Raw genomic sequence first — 19,744 nt, 5'->3', positions numbered from 1 at the left:
CCGGTTTCACTATAAAAGAAATTCAAAAATCATTCTTATAGTCAAGGAAAATAGCTTATCTACTTGGTTTAAAGGGCAATTCGGATTTTATTTTTAAATATTGCTTGTTTTCAAATCACATTCTTTATTACAGTTTGTCTATGGAATGAGTAAACCCATATTTATCTCCAGGTGTTTCAGTCCCCAAGTGTAGGTCTCAGTAAACAAGCAGAGTTACTTGTGTCCTCAATTGTTTGGACTACTCCTAGAAACTTAACTTGTTAAAGCATTTTTTTTTTTAATATTTTCTGAAAACTTGTGAATTTGGGCACTTAAAATGATCGGTCGCTTTTTGATTGATCATTGCCTGTGAAATACCTTCTGAGACAAAAACTGCTACTGAATTATGAACAATTGCTTTGTGGGGATGTTGTGCTTACCATTTCTCTGCTTCTGAGTAACTTGTCCTTGTACCTGACAAATGTAAGTCTCCAGGCTTTCTTCACCAAGCTGGGCCATAACGCTCGCCCTCCCTGGCTGTGTTCTGCCTTCTCCACAGGTACACGCTGGTGGCGCAGGACCTGGTGATGCGAGCCAGGGGAGTGCTGAAGGACCGGGGCTGGCGAATCTCCAACGACAGGCTGGGCTCTGGAGACGACATCTCTGTCTACGTCATTCCTTTAATACACGGGAACAAGCAGTCGTGAGAGTAGCATCGGGAGCGGTTGCGGAAAGGGGATCTTTTCAGGAAGGGCCTCTAAGAGACGATGTGTTTTTGGTGATCTGACCGGGACATCTCCAACTGATGTAATCTGTTCAAAGCTAATGCTGGAGGGGTATTTTTCTGCCCGAAAGGCAGGGCTCTGCACATATACTGTATATGATTAAAGATAACCCTTAAGATTACAACTCCCCTATAGAAAAGGTTTTGGTGCTTAACGGGAATGGGATTTAAATGCTGCTAGCATATTATGGATTCTGTCATCCCTCCAGGTGAAGACATGAAATATGAGTTAATTTTTTTCAGTTTACTATGTAGCTTGGAAGAGCCATTTCAGTTCTGAAAGTAGAGGTGGGTATCAGAAGCCATGGAGACTCCTGAAGTCTAACCCCAGATATTCAGAGTAGTGACTTGGGTTACATCTCATTTAAAAGTACTTTTATAGATATATATATATATGAGACTCAAAAGTTTTCTTCTTCCAAAAAGTTGCTTTCATGACTTACCTATGGACAACTGCAAACTCGTGTAATCCTTTGAATCCCCATTTTTCCTCTCGTCTCTTCTTCAGTAGACTATACTCCTGTATTTTAGTAGGAAAACTGAAATCGTTTTTAGTGCGACTATACCTGTTTACTGCAGCTAAAACAGCCAGCTGCAAAATTGTCCAGGAGAAATAGGTCACAGTCTTGTACTGCAAGATTTGTTCTGATACGAGGAATTATTTGTCGAGATTCCCTGTTGTGTGTATACCATGCTTATACAGAGCAAGCAAACTCAGCTTTATGTGATGTTTACCTGGAGGTCGTGGTTTCTTTGGGATCAGAGATTTTCATTCATTGAATGGGTCTGTCTGCCTTATCCTGTTGAAAGGATCCCTGAACACACAGCTTTTGCATCAGCTGGGATTCGGTAAATTTATTTGGGCTCCTGAGTGTATTTTTGGCTGGATTTCTACTTGAAGTGACGATATTGTTCTGGTTATCAGTTTGGGTACACAGATAGTGATCTGTTTAAGAATGATTTCACTTCTTCCTGCCTCACTTACTATTCAGCATATTCCTGCTTCCTGCTTGACTTGGCGATCAGAAAGTGTCAGCTTATAACTTTCTGTCCTCTCAGTTGTTGAGGACTGTAGTTGAGGATCAAAAGATCACTGTGATAGTTACCAGCCCTTCACCCTTCACTAGCTTCATCAGCTTTTTTCTTAGCAGTACTGAATTGATTTAAATAAAGAAAACCTGAGTACGTTATTGGAGTAAAAGCAAGTCCAAGGGAGTAACAACTGAGCAAATCTGCAGCTTAACCTAGCTGCCTGCTCTTCAGACAGACAGCTCTTCACTTCATTGGCTGCAATTAAAAAAAAAAAAAAAAAAAAAGGAAGGTTCTCATATATAGGCAGATGTGTCAGCTGGGGAGCCAGATTCAACCTAAATTGCTCCCAGACCACGTTCTTTTGGAGCTGCTAATCTGGCTTGTACATAAAAGCTACTTCTTGAATAGCCAAAAGACAGGGAGCTGACATAATTGCAGAGCACTGAGTGGGCATCTCACAAATGTTATATCCTTTCTAAAGGAGAAACTGCCAGCTCTAAGAGGAGGATGCTGTGTCCTTTGTGCTCCCTGAGGTGTGCAGACTTTCTCCTGAACAGGAGTAGCCTAGAGCTTGCCAGTTTTATAATTTATAACGTGCTATGTAAACAAAGAACAGTGCTGTTTGGTATAGCTGCCCAGATGCTTTATTTGATTGCATCCAAAAGTACGTGTGCAACATTCTCAGAGAATTTCAAATGCCCTTCTCTATGTCTCTAGACCCAGTAGGAGTTTCAGAGATGAGCTGAGCCGATGCGGAGTGTGTGATGGCTCACACATGCAGCAAACTGCATGATTTTAGCCTGGAAACTTCCATGCATGCCCCAGTGCCTGCATATGATAAAGCTGTGCAGAACACTGAGGTTTTATGTTCTAGAGCTTCAGTATAAATCAACCGTGTATCTGATTATGTGTTATCACACTATCTATTCCTTTTTATTTTTTCCCCTTTACATCTTTTTGTATGAGCAAATGGGTGAAAAGAGATCGGCAGGTTTGGAGTCTAGAGTATTTTTCACATGGCCCCACATATGTTTTGAAGTTCAAGCAAGAGATCTTCTCTTGCGGTCTTTTTTTTTTTTTTTGGCCTAATAAACTTGTAAACATGCTTTTCATGCTCTGTGTAACTCCTGTTGTCTCTTTGCAAATGCAGTTGTGTAGTCCTTTAGCAATAAAGATCCTCTTTAATGAAGAAACTAATGGCAATTCCTCCGAAGTCACGTGAACAGCAAAGAAGCTGATGCTTGCTCTTACCAGCTACAAGCCAGAGTCAAATATTTTGGTACCCATGTGTTAGTCTTCATTATTCAGTAACATGGTGTCAGCATTCACACCAGTCATTATAAAACCACTGAGTACAATGTGGTAGAAATTAATTTCCGGGATAGCATCAGCCAAAATTTAAAAGTGAAATTTCAAGGCAATGGAAAATGCATCTTCTCTTTCAGTGGTGTTTTTAAATGTACCCCTAGAGAGATGGGGCAGCAGAGTGCATGACTCGGTGGGAGCAAATTCAGGGATCAGTTTTCAGAGCAAAATCTCGCAGGCACTAGTATGGCTTTGTGCATCAGCCTCCAGTTTTGCTGTTCACCTGAGGCATTGCCATCAGTCAGCCTGCTTCTCTGCAGCTGCTGCGCCTACCTAGGTCGAGTTGTGTTAGCTATGAGCTCTTCTCCTGGAAAGGGCAGAAGCACAGGATCAACAATTAACATCAATTAGCATCAATTCTGAAAATTTTCAAGAGTAATAAAAAGCTTTCTACTCAGATGTATGTGACTGAAACTATGCTGTGATGTTTTTTTGTTTTGCTTCTTTACAAAGTCCCCGTTACACATTTACAGGCTTGCCTACCCTGAGTGTCGCTGGTTCATCTCTGATACGCCGCTTTAGCACCTGGGCTCTCACTTCTACTCGCCTTCATTAGGAGCTTCCTACATGCCTGCACTGTGCTCTGTGCTCTGCTTCACAGCATGGTATGAATACATCTACACGGCAAAGCATGGCACGACTAGGAAGCAGGAGCCATTTGTTGGGGAGGTTTGTGTGAAGCTGGTATAACTAAGCGCATTCCCTACTTCATCACAGAGTGCATTACTGGGGAGTCACAGCATTAGAAATCACTGACGGCAGGGAGGAAGGGTTGCTGTGGTCCACAATGCACAATGCCATTTTTCAGTTAGACACAGGATGGATACGGCCACGTTCAGACTTGTAGCTGCTCTGCTGCTCAGGGAATCTCTGAAATCAGGAGCTCATCTCGAACTGGAGCAAGTTAGGCACCAAGTCCAAATCTTAGGTCCTTGGCACATCATCTTAGTCACTGCCTGATGCCGTCAGCACTATGTTTTTGTTGGTGTTTTTTTTGGCTATTGAAGTTCTCTTAGTATCCAAAATTGTTTAAGCGTGAGCAGCAAGGAGCCTCAGCCCTGAGTTACATCTGTATTAGCGCTGCCGTTGCACAGTGCTGTATCCTTGCCAGTGCGTTGGCACTGCTCAGAAAGCTAGGCAAGTTTTCATTCCTTGGACGCCAGCAAGGGAAGGAAATAGTATGCCACATAGCTCAGATTAGCAGACAACGCCATCTAACATTGCCTTCTGGTGCCTGGTCCAATCCAATTTCTAGAAACCCAGACCCAAGAAGCTTCTACCATTCCCCTGTGAATGCTGTTGCAGAATGTAGGGCAGACATTTCAGAGGTTTTCTCTCACACTACAGCCTGAACTCACCCTTACTTAATTAGATGAAGACAGCAGTTCAGAATTTCATTTACACCTTAAGTGACGCATGCAACTGTCTTCTGTAAAATTAATGCAGTGATGTTTCCCGTATGAACACAGAAGTTTGTTGTCCAAGAGGGCTAATTTTCAATGGCCTCATGCTGGAGAGAGAAAATGTTTTTAATAAAAGGACTTCTGAAGAGCAACAGGTCTAACAAGCTAAAGGAAAGCGGTCATGGCCGTGCTTTTTCATGTTGAAGTTGATTCCATATTAAAATACGACAGGTGAGGTCTATGAGATGCGGTAGACTCTGTGTCTCCAAGATATTTTTGAAGAACTAAGAACTGCACTTGATGTTTTGGCTTTGAGCTTTTACTAGGTTTTAAAGAACACTACACACTCCAAGCCAATCTTCTGTGTTTCTTCCTGCATCAGCATTTTGCTGCCTTTTTTTTTTTTTTTATCTTATGTGCAAATAATTTCAACGCTTGTATCAAACAGGAGCTGCAAACTCTGCAGAACTGTTGTTCCTCCCTGACATTCTCGGTGTGTAAATAGTTTTCCTCCACATGTCTTAGATGCAGACTTAGTGATGTGGCTGTCATAGAGCGTGACCAAACAATGCTGTAACTGTGCTGCTGTATTTCTACCTGTGACGTACTTGAAGGAGGATGCCCTTGTCCACCTCCAGTCTCATTTTTTTATTATTGTTATTTTTTCTTTTTATTTTTTAACTGTTGCTGGTGATGTTCTTTCATAGGTATCTTATTTTTGTTTGGGATTTTTTTTTTAATAGCCGTCACTGTTTTCTTCCCTTCATTGGACAAGTCATCTTATTTTGAGACCTGTAAAACTCTCTAGGTTTTATATGTCCTGAAGAATGGAGGACCTGCTGGAGGAAGATGTTTTGGACCAATGTACTTATGCTTTGTGACTGTGAAATGTTAATCTTTTTGTAACCTAAGAACAAAAAAAATGTTTAGTAAAGGGATATATTTTGTGTTTTTTGAAACTTTTCAGTGCAATGAAAAAAAAAAAAGAGGAGGATGCTGAAGAAGTGTATGCGCAAAATTTTAAATAAAATTTTAAATTATATATATAATCTATATCTATAACCATTATTATTCTGACTGTCCTGAAGAGTACCTGAGTCTCCTTGTGTATTAATTGCGCAGTACAGTCAAGCAGCACACAGTGTTTTACCAGGGAAAGGCCAAGTCCCTGATGAAAGGTCTCACACCAGATCTAACGAAGTAGGTCCCTGAGAGGTGCCTCAGCGTATGGGGTGATCCGGAGGAGTTCAGCTGTAGGAGAGCCCTGTGAGCTGCACGCTGCTTTTAGGTTATGATTCATTGCTCGGGTTGCCAGCTGCTGTGTTTGACTCAATGAAGAGCTATGCAGAGTGCTCAGCTCTCCGCTGTCTGTGGTATGAAAAATTGGGTGCAAGTTCTGAAATGACAGTGCAGTTGGGATATGTTTTTCCTCCCCAGTTTCTCAGGAATCACCATCTCAAATTCCATTCCAAAGTTTTTATTAGAGTGAAACCGAAGCCGATTCATTGATTCCATCGAAGCAAGTCGTCATGGTAATTCAGCAACCAAAGCTGTAGCTGAAGGTACAGAAGAGGCGGGAGGTAACACCTGCCTCTTTGCACTGTACCAGCACAGCCATTGGCAATGTCCTTATGTAGCACAGGGATGAGATCTGGGCGTGCTGTTTGCTGTTTGCCTCTTCAGATGTTGCCTTGTAGCACTACTACTTCTCCCCATTATTATTTTAAGAGCAGTGAACACATTTGTTCTGTGTCACCAGTGCTACCCCAGTTTTTAAAATGCTGCATGTGCCCGGTGTGTTAACTGAGCGTAACAGAGCAAGGATGAAGGATTTGTTGTTTTCAGCCTGGTTCTTCTTACTCTCCTCTAAGTCCTACCATTTACTACTGCACTCAGACCACTGAGTCAGGTTTAAAATTACAGTCCAAATACACTTTGGAGTAGCTTTGCCGGCCTCACTAGTGCAAGCTGAATAAATCAGTGTCGGTAGTGTGCAGTGACAGGGTGCTGTCCCACGCCAAGTGCGCCTAAAGGAGCATGCTCTGCATCGTGCTATTGCTTTTGCGTCTCTTAGACCCTAAATTGTGTCAGACTGTAGCTCAAGTAAGGCTCATTATTTTCATTTTTAGGTAATAGATACAAGTCTTCAGATGTGGACATCAGTTTCTATAATCCCTATATGCAGTAAGTGCAATAATACTTTCATATTCTTATACTGAATGTACATTGTTACCTAAAGCTATAGAAGGGAACAAGCCCAGTAATTTATTGTATTTTGTGCAGTTGCTGTAAAACAGAGGCCTGAAGTTTTGTCTTCTTAATGTACCCCTATACAGCAACATACCTTCACAAAAAGTTTACTTCTTTATACTCTTACACTGCAGCTTTTATTGATTCCAGAGTCACACTCGTGCTTTCCAGGAATGCTTATGTAAACCGAAGTTACTGCACATCCTGTTCTTGTTAGAAGGAAAGATGAAGGATTTATTTATTTATTTATTTATTTTTTAAAGTAGGTTCTTCCACTTTGCAAAACAGAGGATGGCATAACTTTTTAGGTAGATGCAGTGACTTGAGGAAATATTGCGCTTTGAGGACAAGGCTAATAAAAGGCATACGATCAAGGTAGACAAAATGTGTCTACAGGTAGAGAAAGGATGATTCAGAGACTCCTGTTTAATAATTTAAGAATAATTAATCATGAATTTGAAGCTGCAGGAATATTCTTCAGCACTCTGCCACAAAATACTAAGGGGAGAGGGAGGAAGCTGCAGTAGAAAAAATAATTAGATCTTTCCTGCAGCTAATTTAAGACTGATTATTTAGATGCATAGACTGATGAGATCTCTGAACCCTCATGAATTTTAGGCCACCTAAGATTAGAACTGCATTGTTTTTCTTGGGCGTATTACTGCATAATATCTCAGTCTCTAAAGAGTCAAAATGTCCCTGACCTTTACTCCTGAGCAGTTATTCCCTCAAGCAATAGAAGGCAATCCTTCGTGGTGTTTTGTAAAGACAGCTCTACAACTGACTGTAATGATCTGGTATCGCCCCTAAACCCAACACTCATCCCTGGATTTACCACTCTGTGTGTTTTTGTGTGTGTATGTGTTTTTTTTATTTATTTATTTTTTCTTTTCTGTGGTAAGTCAAGACATTTCCCTGCAGGCTCTACCCCAGCATAGGGTTCATTTATGCTGTGGGTGTTATTTTTCCTTCCTTCCTTCTCCTTACCATGCTCCTCTTTAATTTAAAATATTTTGGAGCAGGTAGCCGTTGTTTTGGAAGAACCACTGAGCCTTTGGCTCTTCACCTCTCCCCACCTCTCATCTCCCGTGGCAGCTGATGCTCACCGGCAACGCAGAAACCACTGCTAGCCAAAGGGAAGCCCAGCGGAAAGGGAAACAATTCCTTTTTTATCTTTTACTTAATGTGGCTCATTACCTCAAAATGAAACCATACATGCATGTAATATGTGAATTCTCCTACTTTAAAAGGAAAACTTTTATGGTTTTTAGTTGATTTTTGGAGGGCTCTATTTTTGAACCTTGTTGCCCCAGTTCTTCGGCCCAACTATTCTGTAGGGCAACTACTTCTCAGTAACTGAAGAGCTGGCTGGAAGAGCCACACAAGCTCAGACGAAGCTTTTGGCTTCCAGTGTGATAATTTTCACCTATTTCTGTAGTTATTGCTACAATTTTTCAGGGACTAAGCAGAAAACAATGAAATTTTGCTGTTTTTTTTTTTCTTTAGGAAGGTAAGACAAGCATAGAGACACTGCAATATATTGAAGTAAAATTACAAGAAAACACACTGTTTTCCCATGAAAGTAGCTGTTATAGACAAATAACAAGACAGCCTCTTCATCAAGTAGCACAAACTGTTCCTCAGTTTCGCTGCACAGTATAATATTCAATAAAAGATGGGGATGTAAAAGCAACTGGCACACCTGCAGTCATTTTGCTCTTTTCCAAAATTCAGACTGCGTCTGCCCATCCAGAGCTCTGAAATGTGTGTTAGTTCAATTTTTAATCCTAAACCCCGTTGCAGCTGGAGAGCCTCGGCGGCTGTGGGCTGTGGCAGCTGTTCCACAGTATAGGGCAATATCCTAGCACGTACTGGGATGGGATGGGGTAGGCGAGAGGATGCCAAATCCAGTTGCGTTTCTCCTAGATCTAGAAGCAGACAAACCAATTATTTAAGTAGGAAATCGCCAAAGAATGTACAAAAAGCAGGGAACTGCTACATCCTCAAGTGAGTTAGACCTTGACGCTGAAAGCTGCGCTCATCCTCGAGTTGTGCCTGTTTACTTTTGTTCCTGGGTAGGTAGCACTGGTAATTGCACCAAACATCTTATTATCATCCTCCAGCTCTCCCAAGCTGGCAGCCAAATGTCAACTGCACCTCAGCTCGCTGAGAACAAGGTACTCCAACAACAAGCAATAAACTTCTTATGCTGCATTTGCAGAGGAATAAGTTCACGTTGCTCTCAGCTAAATAAATAAATAGTTTGGTGGTCTTTACACACATGCAAGCATGCACACACCTTTTAGTACTTGTTGTCTACCAGCAGTCATGCAATGTTATTTTCCATCTGAGCCTTTATAATATTTTATAAGAGATGGGACATCATTCTTCCCCCTTCTCTGCTTGAGCACTAGCATATAAGCAGTTTAAATGAGCCAGACAAGAAGCAAAACACACCCTTCAAACTGAGTCTCATGTCCAGACATACAAGTATTTTATGAATGGGAAAAATATTAAACACAATGCTCAGACAGTAAATCTTTCTGTGGTTACATTTTTCTGAGAATGGTGTTTTAGAGAAGGTCTGTTTAGCTCCAAAATTTAAAAAAAAAAAAAAAAAAAGAAAATAAAGATTACAGTTATGTAAAACTTCCAAGTAATGCTTCTCTGCTACCGCTTCTGCAAAATTTCCCTGCTGATAGCTTCACTGGGAAAGCAGACAGAGGGGTGCTCAGGCACTCGATCAGTTGGGAATTGCAAAGGACAAAACCCAACTAACCTGAAGTGCTGAAGTTAGCTGAATGGCACAGACTGAGTGCTGGTAAATAAGCACATACATAATTTTATAGTTATATATTAATTATATAATTTGTATGTATTATCCATAACATATTTTATATAGACTTATGAATTCAATTTTCTGCATGTATGTATGAAAAAGTATAGCAAGGAACTTTGAACAGCAACTAAGATATGGGAAAGTGTGCTCTGTTTGTGCATGCATGTTCCAGGGGCTGAAAGAAAGCGGTGGTCTGCAAACACACCCTTTTTAGCTGTCTGTTACCCAGAATACAACCACGTCCATATTTGTGCTTTCGTTAACAAACCCGCCATCTTTTAGGTGCTTGGTCCCCCTGAGCCGCTGGCACCCGGCCAGCAGCAGGCATTTGAGCCTCCTGGGCATGAGCAGAGATGATTGTTGGTGACCTGTGAGGTTAAAGAGTGGTCGAGTGGCTAAACAACAGTAGGACACAAGCAGCTAGGTAGAAGGTTAAATCCTGCAGGAAATACTGCCTTTTTTTTTCTTTCTTCTTTTTCTTTTTTTTTTTTTTTAATATATGAAAGCTAATATTTGCACACTATCCAAAATAGGATCAGGAGCAAGAACACCAAGTCTTGTAAACCTCTCAGTACAGCCACTGCTCTGCTCCTCCACCCAGGAAAATGGAAAATAGACTCCTCTCCTGCTGTCCGGGAAGGTAAAGAGAAAGACAAGCACTGCTTTGGTAGCAGTCAAGAACCTGCAGCATGGCTATACTGAAGTGCACGGGCTGTCTGTCTCATGAATGGAGTCTGGTAGCGTGGCTTGAGGATCTGGGGCTCTTGTCCTCGTTGTGCTGTGCTGTAGCTGGCGCTCAGGATGGTGGGTTGTTGTCTCACAACAGCTGAGGTGGATTCTGGTGCTTTTTGCCAAGCCTGTGTTGCTCCCCAAAACAGATGTGCTGAGTTTTCTGGATAAACAGTTATTTTCATTTGTTTAAGTGCAGCCAGGTCTGTAACATGCCAGCCTCCCCCACCAACTGTGCACGCACCCTCCCCTGCCCTCCCCGGTGGTGTGACATGCTGTGAGCAACGAGCCACTTGCTCCCAGGAAGGCGATTCATTTCTAAGAGGCATATTCATAGGAAAAGCGTTTTGTGGGTGTTGCTGTGGCTCTGTATGACCTGCATTGAGGATGAAGGAGAAACCTCAACGTTGCAGACATATCCCAGGGTTGTGCTCATAAGGCACGGGGAAGCAGTGGGGGGAGGAAAGGAGCAGAGCATGAGCAGCTCTGTTGCTTCATGTGAAAATAAACTCTAATAGCAATTAAGGGAAAGGAGTAGGAAATTAATAAGGCAGTAAAGATTTTTCCAAATTGGTCACAAACCATTGGCTTATCCCTTGAAAAGCTCAGCTGACAAGGATTCTCTCATCCCTTTGTCCCCCTATCTCTTTCAATAATCATCCTTCTTCATGCAAATATAGATGGAAAGGGGAGAACAGTGAAAGGTTAAAATGGAAGCGGGCTATCTTTCATCGACATGGTAATTTCGCTGCTTGGCTCAACGCCAAATGCTCAGTGCAGCCACTAGCTGCCATTCCAGCATGAGTGAAAGGATCTTTAATAAGAGTGTAAATAAAAGCCAGGCTGAGAAATGAGTTTTCCATCCCAGCAATCGCTGGCCTAACCTCTGCTGTAAATAGTCTCTCGGAGCAGCACAGATGGAGTACCAGCACCTGGGGATCAAGGCAATCTCTGCGCAGTGCAATTTAAACAGCTGGGTACAATTGAAACATGAATTAGCAGGGACAGACCGAGGGATTCCATTTTGTGCGCTAGGTAAAAACAAATAATTCAGGCATTTTTCCCCTTTAACAAAAAAAAAAGGGGGGGGGGGGGAGAACTTTTGACATGATCTTGTGGGAGGTGCTCTTCACTGCAGCTGTTAGATTAATTTAACCATGAGAATTTCCCACAAGGCGCTGTAAAAACAGAGCCCTAATTTATGATCATTGATTTAACAGCTTGAAAGTGATTTATCTGACCTCAGTAAAGATAGCGAGGACACCAGAAGAATGATCGGTCATTCTGGGCTTTGTGTGTTTGAGATTGGCCTTATTAATTTAGAGCAGAAGGTCTGTTTCAACGTCTTACCGAGACAGTCAAAGACAGTTGGCAACTGAACCATTTTAAATACTTTTTTTTTTTTCTTGAAGCATTACTAATGCTGCTAAGTACTAAGAATTTATTCCACATGGAGAAGATACTCATTAGTTAAGAAATGGTAAAGCTTCATTTAGAACTGCACACAAATACATGCCTGGTCTTGGATTTGCAAGTTGTTTTTCCTTAAGTAATTTTTTTTTCTGTTGTTGGGAATCTAAAGCACACTGTGAAATAGGATTGTTAAGCATTACAGTAAATGAGAAATAGCTTTGGAAGAGATAAAAGAAGTTGGTACAAGGGATTGCTGGCTCTTGCTTTTTTTAAGGGTAGATTTCAGAACTACCTAAATGCTTCACATATTTTCTATTTTTATCATTCAGTTCTCTTTACAGAAGTTATAGAGCATATCTGTTGACATGTACATATACCTAGGTTTTGTTTCAGAAGGATATTCTTTTTGTTAAAATGAGTGTAGCTTCCACCACTGAAATGTCACAACTGAGTGATGCAATTTCACTGCACAAATAAGACCAGAAAGGATGAAAGGCAAAGGGAAAGGTGAATGCTCTCTCCACAGGCAGAACAACTGCTTTTAAGGGGAGCATGAAATGAAATACAGATGCTTTACAAGTTTACCTACACCAGAAAATTTGAATACAGAATAGGGTGTGTTGGCACATACATGTGCACATGTACAAAAATCAGCTCCCCAGAATTATTTCCTATATTTACAGCACTAACCAGGAAAGTGAGCTGGAAACAGTTGAGTGCCAATTTTATCTTTTCACCTGGGCTGACGAGCAGTTGGGTTAAATGTCACTGATTTGGAGGGTTATGGATTTTGTTCGCTGCTGGATTATGCCCAGCTTTAAAGCCCATCTACAAGGATCTCAGTAATTGTCTTGCCACTCTTCAAGGTGGGAGACTGAAATGCTGCAGGTTAGAATTTCATCCGCTGGGGATGAATGCTTACAGTCATTTCACTGTTCTGATGAAATGCTATCTGACCTGAAACTGAGGTAGTCCAGTTACTCTCCAAACAATGGGGGAAAAAAGGCAGAAAACAATATTTAAGCCCTCCAGTGTGAAATAATAACAGTTATTTTAAAAACTGAAAAGACAGCATAAGACAATATAATAAATTATCAGCTATGTAGAAAAGCTATTCCCCCACACAAATCTTATATACATTGTCAAGAAAATGAAGAAAAAATGCATACACAATTACCTATTTCACTAAAAGGTTTGGGAGGCCAGTGGTAACTATTAAAACAACACCCAAAACCCATGCAAATAAAAACAAAGCTGAAGCCCACATTACGGACCTGCAGAATACAAAAAGACCTAGGTCAGCCTGCACTTCCTGCCATCATCACACAGTTGTGTCATTCCCTATGGCACACTACAGAGACATTAGGAGAATCTGATAAATTATGTGCAATATTATTTTATTTAAATTCAAATTAATGGGGAAAATATAGTTAATGTATCATACAAAATGTTTTTGCACAATGTTTTTACCCGTGAAATGGTTCTCCTAAATAAATAAAGTGAGCTTTCTTCTTCAGAGCACTGACCTGCTTAAAAACACATCTCTGTACCTCCCAGAACAATGATGGTTACTTCTTCCCAATTAAAGCACAGTCTGGATAGGTTCTGATCAAATTCTGGAAAATTACAAGTAAGCATATATAGCAGCACAGACATCAAGAACACTTCTAAATGACTGCTTTTCAGCAAATGGATATGGATTTATTTATTTATTTATTTTTAATCCCTTAATTTAGCACTGATTTCATTCTAACAACACTATTGTGTATGGAGATGTAAACGACTCTTACAGGTTCATTTAAAAGTACACCTAGTCTTCACTTATCAGCACGGGAAAAAAAAATATATCTTTTAAGGGTTATATTCCATGTGACATACTGGAATGCTGTTCATCTTGGAGTTGTCTTGTTTAAAAGTCACAAAGATGGTTTAATGGGTATCTCAGAGTCTAACCTATGTAACTTACTGCACCAGCAGTTCAGGACTAGAACATAAATGATCACAACTGGCTTCTAATGCATTTATTTAAGGAAGAAAATTAACAACTAAGAAACAAAATTGTTCAGTTCCTATGTCTGCAAAAGTATTCCTGCATTAGCAAGAACCTGAGAGAGCATTTGAGATGATCAAAACTTGGAAAAATATCTAACAATTGACAAGCCCGATGAGGTGATATATCGGGCTTATACATCCTCCTCCTCTTTTTCTTTGAACTTCTAAGAGCCACTTGAATGGGGGGGAGCGGGGAGAAAAAGAAAAAAAGTGTCTTTGCTGCAAGACCGATCTGCAGGCAAATATTCTGACCTGCCAGTGTGTTTACCATTAAACCAGTGAAAGACATCCCCTTCCTTTGATGCTGTGCTGCTTCCTAGATCTGGAGCACACCCTCTGGCTCTCCCTTACAGTGTGCCTGCCTTGCTGTTTCCACACCCAGCCCCTACAAAGACCAGAAACGGGATTCCCCTGAAAAATGCTAGAAGGAAATCTCTGCTTGGCCAAGACTGTGATTAAAGTCACACTTAGATAATTGCATACAAAACACAGCAAAAAATGCAATAGCTTAGATATATCAATAGCTTAAATAAGGACACTGGGGGGTTGCTGGACTCCCCAGATATATAGATTATGTTGTGTGAACAAGAAAAGCATTGCTCTGCCTAAGGAGTGAACAGAGTAAATAGAACACAATCTACACAATCTAGACAAAATGCTATGCAACTTATTAGTGAAGTGTAATGTCCACAGAAATTCATAAAATGTGTGCGAGAGAGTTAGAACTGTCAGCTAAATATCACATTTACTGATGTGGGTCGGGTAGTAGGAGCAAATTTGGTGCCCGTGAGAAGCTGAATTTGTGTTGTGGCTTACTTACCAGTGCACAAGTGGAGGATATGCCCGGAAGCCAGCTCACACAGCTAAAACCCATGTAGAGGCGTAGCCTCTTGGTGAGCTCCAGGGCTTCAGCAAACATCTGCACCGCAGAAGTGCAACCACTATGGGCAAGGATGGCACCAGCAGGAAAGAAACTGTGCAAAACTATGCAAACTAGAAGCGAATTTGCCTGATATTGCAGGCCAGATGTATGATACAAGAGCATATTTGTGTTAATAAGCATAAAGTTGTGTGATGTTTCAGTCTGGGCATTACCAGTGAAGGCAAAAAAAAAAAAAAAAAGAGGGATCCTAGCTTCTATGTATTTCCTATTACAGTGTTCCCAAATCACCAGAAATCATTTTGTAAAGGCGAGTCAGCACATTTATGGGTGGGGCCAGCCCATTTCTGGGACAAGCTAAGAGCCGGGACCCAACACACAGCTGCATTTCATCCACGGCTGTGCAGCTTCTGACTCAGCCTTTATTTTGAGGAGAATGGATGAGATGCTGCATGTGACTGAACAGCCCTGGTGACATTATAAGACACCTCGGGGCCACCAGCCTTGCACAGTTTCACTCCAGCTGGTGACTGGCTGCATCCACAGGGCAGGGCAGGAGCAGGGAGGCTGATGTTCAGGGCTGGCAGGGCTCAGCCGCCACGGCACTGCCACAGGCCGCACCCCACAGGTTCACAGAGGGCCCAGCCACGACCCTGCAGCCCCGCGCACCCCCTGATCGCCCAGGGGCTGCGGCTGTGGGGTGGCTGCAGGCCTGCTGCCTCAGTGACTGAGGCTGAGAGAGGGAAATGGCGGCAGCTCCTTGAGCTGGAGATGCAGGACAGTGGGGTGGGTAGGGGTGACAACGAGAAAGAAAGCCTGCCACGGTGCCCTCCTGCCCCTCACAGCCCCATCCAAGGTGTATATGTGCTAAACACTCGTGTTGTGTCAGCAGGGACACACAAAGGCACCCGCCTGATCTCTGGGACCTCACGGGGCCTTACAGACAGTGACCAGAGGCTGTCCTGCATACATAGGGCGGCGCGAGCTCCGCAGCTAAGGAGATGATGGGCTTGGAGCTAAATGGAAGAACATGGCACTGCTCTGCAGGCTCAGCTCTAGAGCAAACTCAGGCAGCTGATGGGAACGCTGGACTCATTCAGCTGGGCAACCCTTCAACATCAGGAAAATCACTTGCACAAAGTTTATGGAACTGCATTAAGACGTGGAACTGTTTGCAGAAGATTTAACATTACTTGATATTTCCTGGAAAAAGACTTACTTCCAATAACATATCCAGCCTGACTTGGTCCACAGAAACGAACAAACAAACAAACAAAACAAGGTATTAATAATTAGCCAGGTGTAGAGCATACTGTTTATAAATAAAGAAGTAAGAGAAATCCTCGAAGTGGAGTCCGGAAGCTGCAGGACTGCAATAAGGTAGAAAATTTGTGAACCTCCATTTTGCTTTCACAAGGACGCATCACAAAGTCAATGACAATTTTGTTCAACTTCAAGTGATGCCATTAATAGATATGAGAGGAGGAGGTCACTGGGGTTCTGTTAGAGAGTGTTTGTAAGTGATCAGGCGCGTGAGTGCAAATGCATGATGTTGCAACAGATGGAAAACAGTACACAACTGGTGGAGGAGTAGCAAACAAAGTAGGGTTGCAAAATCAAAGATGTATGATCAATCTTGTTTATCTTTAGGATGAAGGCACTGATGGCACTTCATATGCGAAGAGCCATCTTCTGGATAACAGCTATTACCTATAAGTATAAACGTGTTACACACTATGTGATTATGCACAAAAGCAGCCTTTTAGATCAGAAGAAGGAAATAGATTGTTTATATGGAATGAATTCGTGTAACAGAAAAATGCTGAATCCTGTATTTTCCTGCTTTCAGTCTCTTCCCTATGGAAAGGAACTAATTGCTGGTTATCATCAGTTGTATATATAGTCAGAGCTATTTAACTGAAATTTCAATGTTTAATGGAAACATGCTTCATTTCTAATGTCATTATTCCTACCATCGATGCTTTCGCAATCAGTTCTTGTGGCTAGCATTAGGCCATTGGCATTACTAGGCAAATGAGGATACAAATTTTCAAGAAATTATTCGTAACAATAAAATTCCCAAAGATATAACTTCAATATAATTACCCTATGCTCTTAAAAACTGCACTTTATGAAAGAACCACTATGAAATATTTGCGTTCTCACCATGCCCTCTTTCCTACTAACAGCTGAATTTTTCTTTTTGAACAGAGACTGTTTGGATATATATTCACCATTGACTACTGCTGAGAAAGCCTATGCTAATTTTTGGCATGCTTTCTGTAGATACTCCCTTAGACGGGGATGAGCAGCAGTATTTCAAACCAGGACCAAGAATGATTCATGCATGTATCCTATTAGTTTAGCAAAGCTCTCAAGTTTCATGTGTTTTTCTTAGACTGTTTTTTTTCCTGTGTTCATCATGTTTTCTGCCCCATCAGACTAATTAAACTTGGAAACTACAGAACAATGAGACCAAGATTTGCCAGGAAATAGAAGAATATGAAAAAGTGTATTGATATAACAGCAACATCTCTCAAACCAAAAAATGAAAACTACCTCAGAATCTGGGGCACAGCAGAGACTGAAACGGCTTCATTTATGCTAGCAGTTTTCATTAAATGTCCCACCATTGCACCATATCTAGGCTACCATTACAGTAATACTTAAAGTCAGGCACCTAACTGTCAGGTGAGGTCTCCCAACCATGCCTTGAGAACACCAGGTCTCCTAGGCTAAAATTCTTAAATGCCACCACCTGGTGCAACCGCATCATGGGGCCTAGGAATTTTGAAAGATTTGAGCATGTGAACCAGTAAAGCCTGGTTCTTCTGGATTTGTGCCTATAAAATGAGCTCTCGTGGATTTTAAGATATCTGGTAAGAGCGATCTTGTCTTTCCAGTAGCAGATGCCTAGATGAAATTGTACTTCTTCAGAAAATTAATATTTTTCACTGTTGGCCAAATGTGGATGAAATAAGCCAGTGAATTCAAAGTTCATAACAAAGGGGTGGCAGATGCACAATCACATAGATCTTGTTTTCTCAGAAAGTCAGGTTAAAAGTGTCCAGTCATAGCCAAGTAATAGGTTGGAAGAAAAAAAAGCAAGTAAAATTATAAAGGAGAACAAGCTTCTGAGAAAGAAAAAGAACAGACAAGCATGTGACTATGGATTTGTTTTACCTTCCTGTTTCAAGAGACATGGGAAAGGCTGAAATGCTTAAGAACTACTTGGCTGCAATAAAAAGCACATAACAGTAGCATGACATGACAAAACAATGGTTAACCAAAACAAGTTGTTGTAAGTCAGGATCAAGAGAAACAGTTGAAGAACATCTAGATAAACATTCAGGAGCATAAAATAGGAAGGGGCTTTTTTTATCCCTTGCTGTTCTTTTGCAACTGTCTTGAATAAGCCTTCTCATGAGTTTACAAAATGTTTTCTTAAAACTAGTCTCTTGCTTTTCCCCTGATCCCAGAAGTCTGTCTAGAATCACTGCTGCTCTAACATGCCTGTCTTTATGCCATATTATGTGATGAACCTTCATAACCTATGTCTTCCCCTTTCTGTTTATGTAGGCATGGATGATATGTAAATACAGTTCTATCTCGACTTAATTGTCTTCTACATGGGCCTTAGTTGAATCTCAGAGTATCTCTGAGCATATGCATTGAGTAATACTCTCTGTTGTGTTCTCAGTGACCCATCAACGTTTTTCTAAGCACCAACTCTTGAGTCATCTGTTGATCAACGTAACTTTACCCTTCCTTCTTCAGACAACAGGGAATTTCCACTGAAGTTTCTAGGAAATCTGTACACTTCTGTTCATTAGAACATTATTGTTTTCAGATCCAAATCTGTAATTTTTATCTTAGCTTCTGGACCTGTTCTCATTACAGCCTACCAATTTTTCTTTAGAAGGAAGTTCCAGTTACACACGTCCTCTTTCTAATACTAACTACACCTTCCTTAGATTCTCCATCTTTTCTTTCTTCTGTCTTCAGACCATTCCATCATCTATTGTCTTTCACAGTCCATTCATCATGTTCACTACTCATTGGGTGCTAGCTACTATCACAATTTTGTCCTCTTCTGTGCTGAAGCTGCTTTCGCTCCCCTTATTGTCTACCACTCTATTTCATTTTTTTCTCTTTTTCTCATCCTTCACTAAAGCAAAGTGAAGTTGTTCCCCAACTTTATTTTTCCTTTACTCACCAGTCTCAACAATTTGAACTGCACACCAGTGATTCAAAAGATCACTTCCACTAGTTGCTTGCCTTTTTGCAGTTGTTCTCTTTTGGTAAATACAATAAATAAATAAATAAATAAACAAATAAATAAATTCAAAACATACAAAAATTCAGCCATCTAATAGTCTCTCCTCTTTCACTCCCATTTTGTTGTCTTTGGGGATACATCAAAACGTATGTCGTTGTCACAAGCTGTAGGTAGAATTTCTCTTAAAGAGATGTGTGTTTGTAGGGAAGTGAAGGAAGTAGCAATATTTAACTGGAATTATCCACCAGTCTTTCTACATGATCACAGTTAGGTGAAGTGAGGTGAAAGCGGGGAAATGGCAAGTACATAAATTATTTTAAAACATAACAGCATGTGTGTATAAGGGCTTACAGTTCTGTATTTCTTATGAAACACTAAACTTACCATGAGAATTTCAAGCACCATTAAGATAATAATTAAGTAGTAAACTTCATCATCATCAATCAAGTGCAACTAACTAAACTAACTTTGTTTGATAGGGAAACAAACTTTGCAGAAAGAAGAAATGCACTAGCGTTAGTATTAACTTAAAGGAGTTTTAGAAACATGTTCTACTAGAATCCATTCCCAAAACACACTTCTCAATGTATTTATTAACAACTGTGAGGTGGCATAGAAAAAACAGATTCTTACTGAAATTGTTTGAAATGGAATAGAGCAAAAGTCTAGTCACTGTAAATACAGTATCATGCTGATAAATTAAGAAGTCACCTGAAATAAGCAGAAGCATCATCAGAGA

At 40.9% G+C, this 19,744-nt stretch overlaps 1 protein-coding gene and 1 long non-coding RNA gene across 3 annotated transcripts in view; one reads left to right on the top strand and one right to left on the bottom strand.

Moving 5' to 3' along the window:
* PPM1H (protein phosphatase, Mg2+/Mn2+ dependent 1H) overlaps positions 1–5,610 on the top strand; it is a 139,220-nt gene extending 133,610 nt beyond the window's left edge. For both annotated transcript variants that reach the window (XM_083814478.1, XM_083814479.1), the window contains exon 10: positions 539–5,610. In XM_083814478.1, the coding sequence (XP_083670604.1) occupies positions 539–686 (148 nt within the window). In that variant the 3' untranslated portion in view covers positions 687–5,610. The remainder of the gene's footprint in view (positions 1–538) is intronic.
* LOC310888119 overlaps positions 2,822–19,744 on the bottom strand; it is a 28,148-nt gene continuing 11,225 nt past the window's right edge. The window contains exon 2 of the long non-coding RNA XR_014575827.1: positions 2,822–10,544. This is a non-coding gene — a long non-coding RNA (uncharacterized lncRNA). The remainder of the gene's footprint in view (positions 10,545–19,744) is intronic.

The sequence above is a fragment of the Anser anser genome, assembly GCF_964211835.1.
Source record: "Anser anser genome assembly, chromosome: 1".
NCBI classification, from domain to species: domain Eukaryota; kingdom Metazoa; phylum Chordata; class Aves; order Anseriformes; family Anatidae; genus Anser; species Anser anser.
Note: the sequence above shows the minus strand (reverse complement) of the source record. Positions and strands in the feature narration are given on the sequence as shown.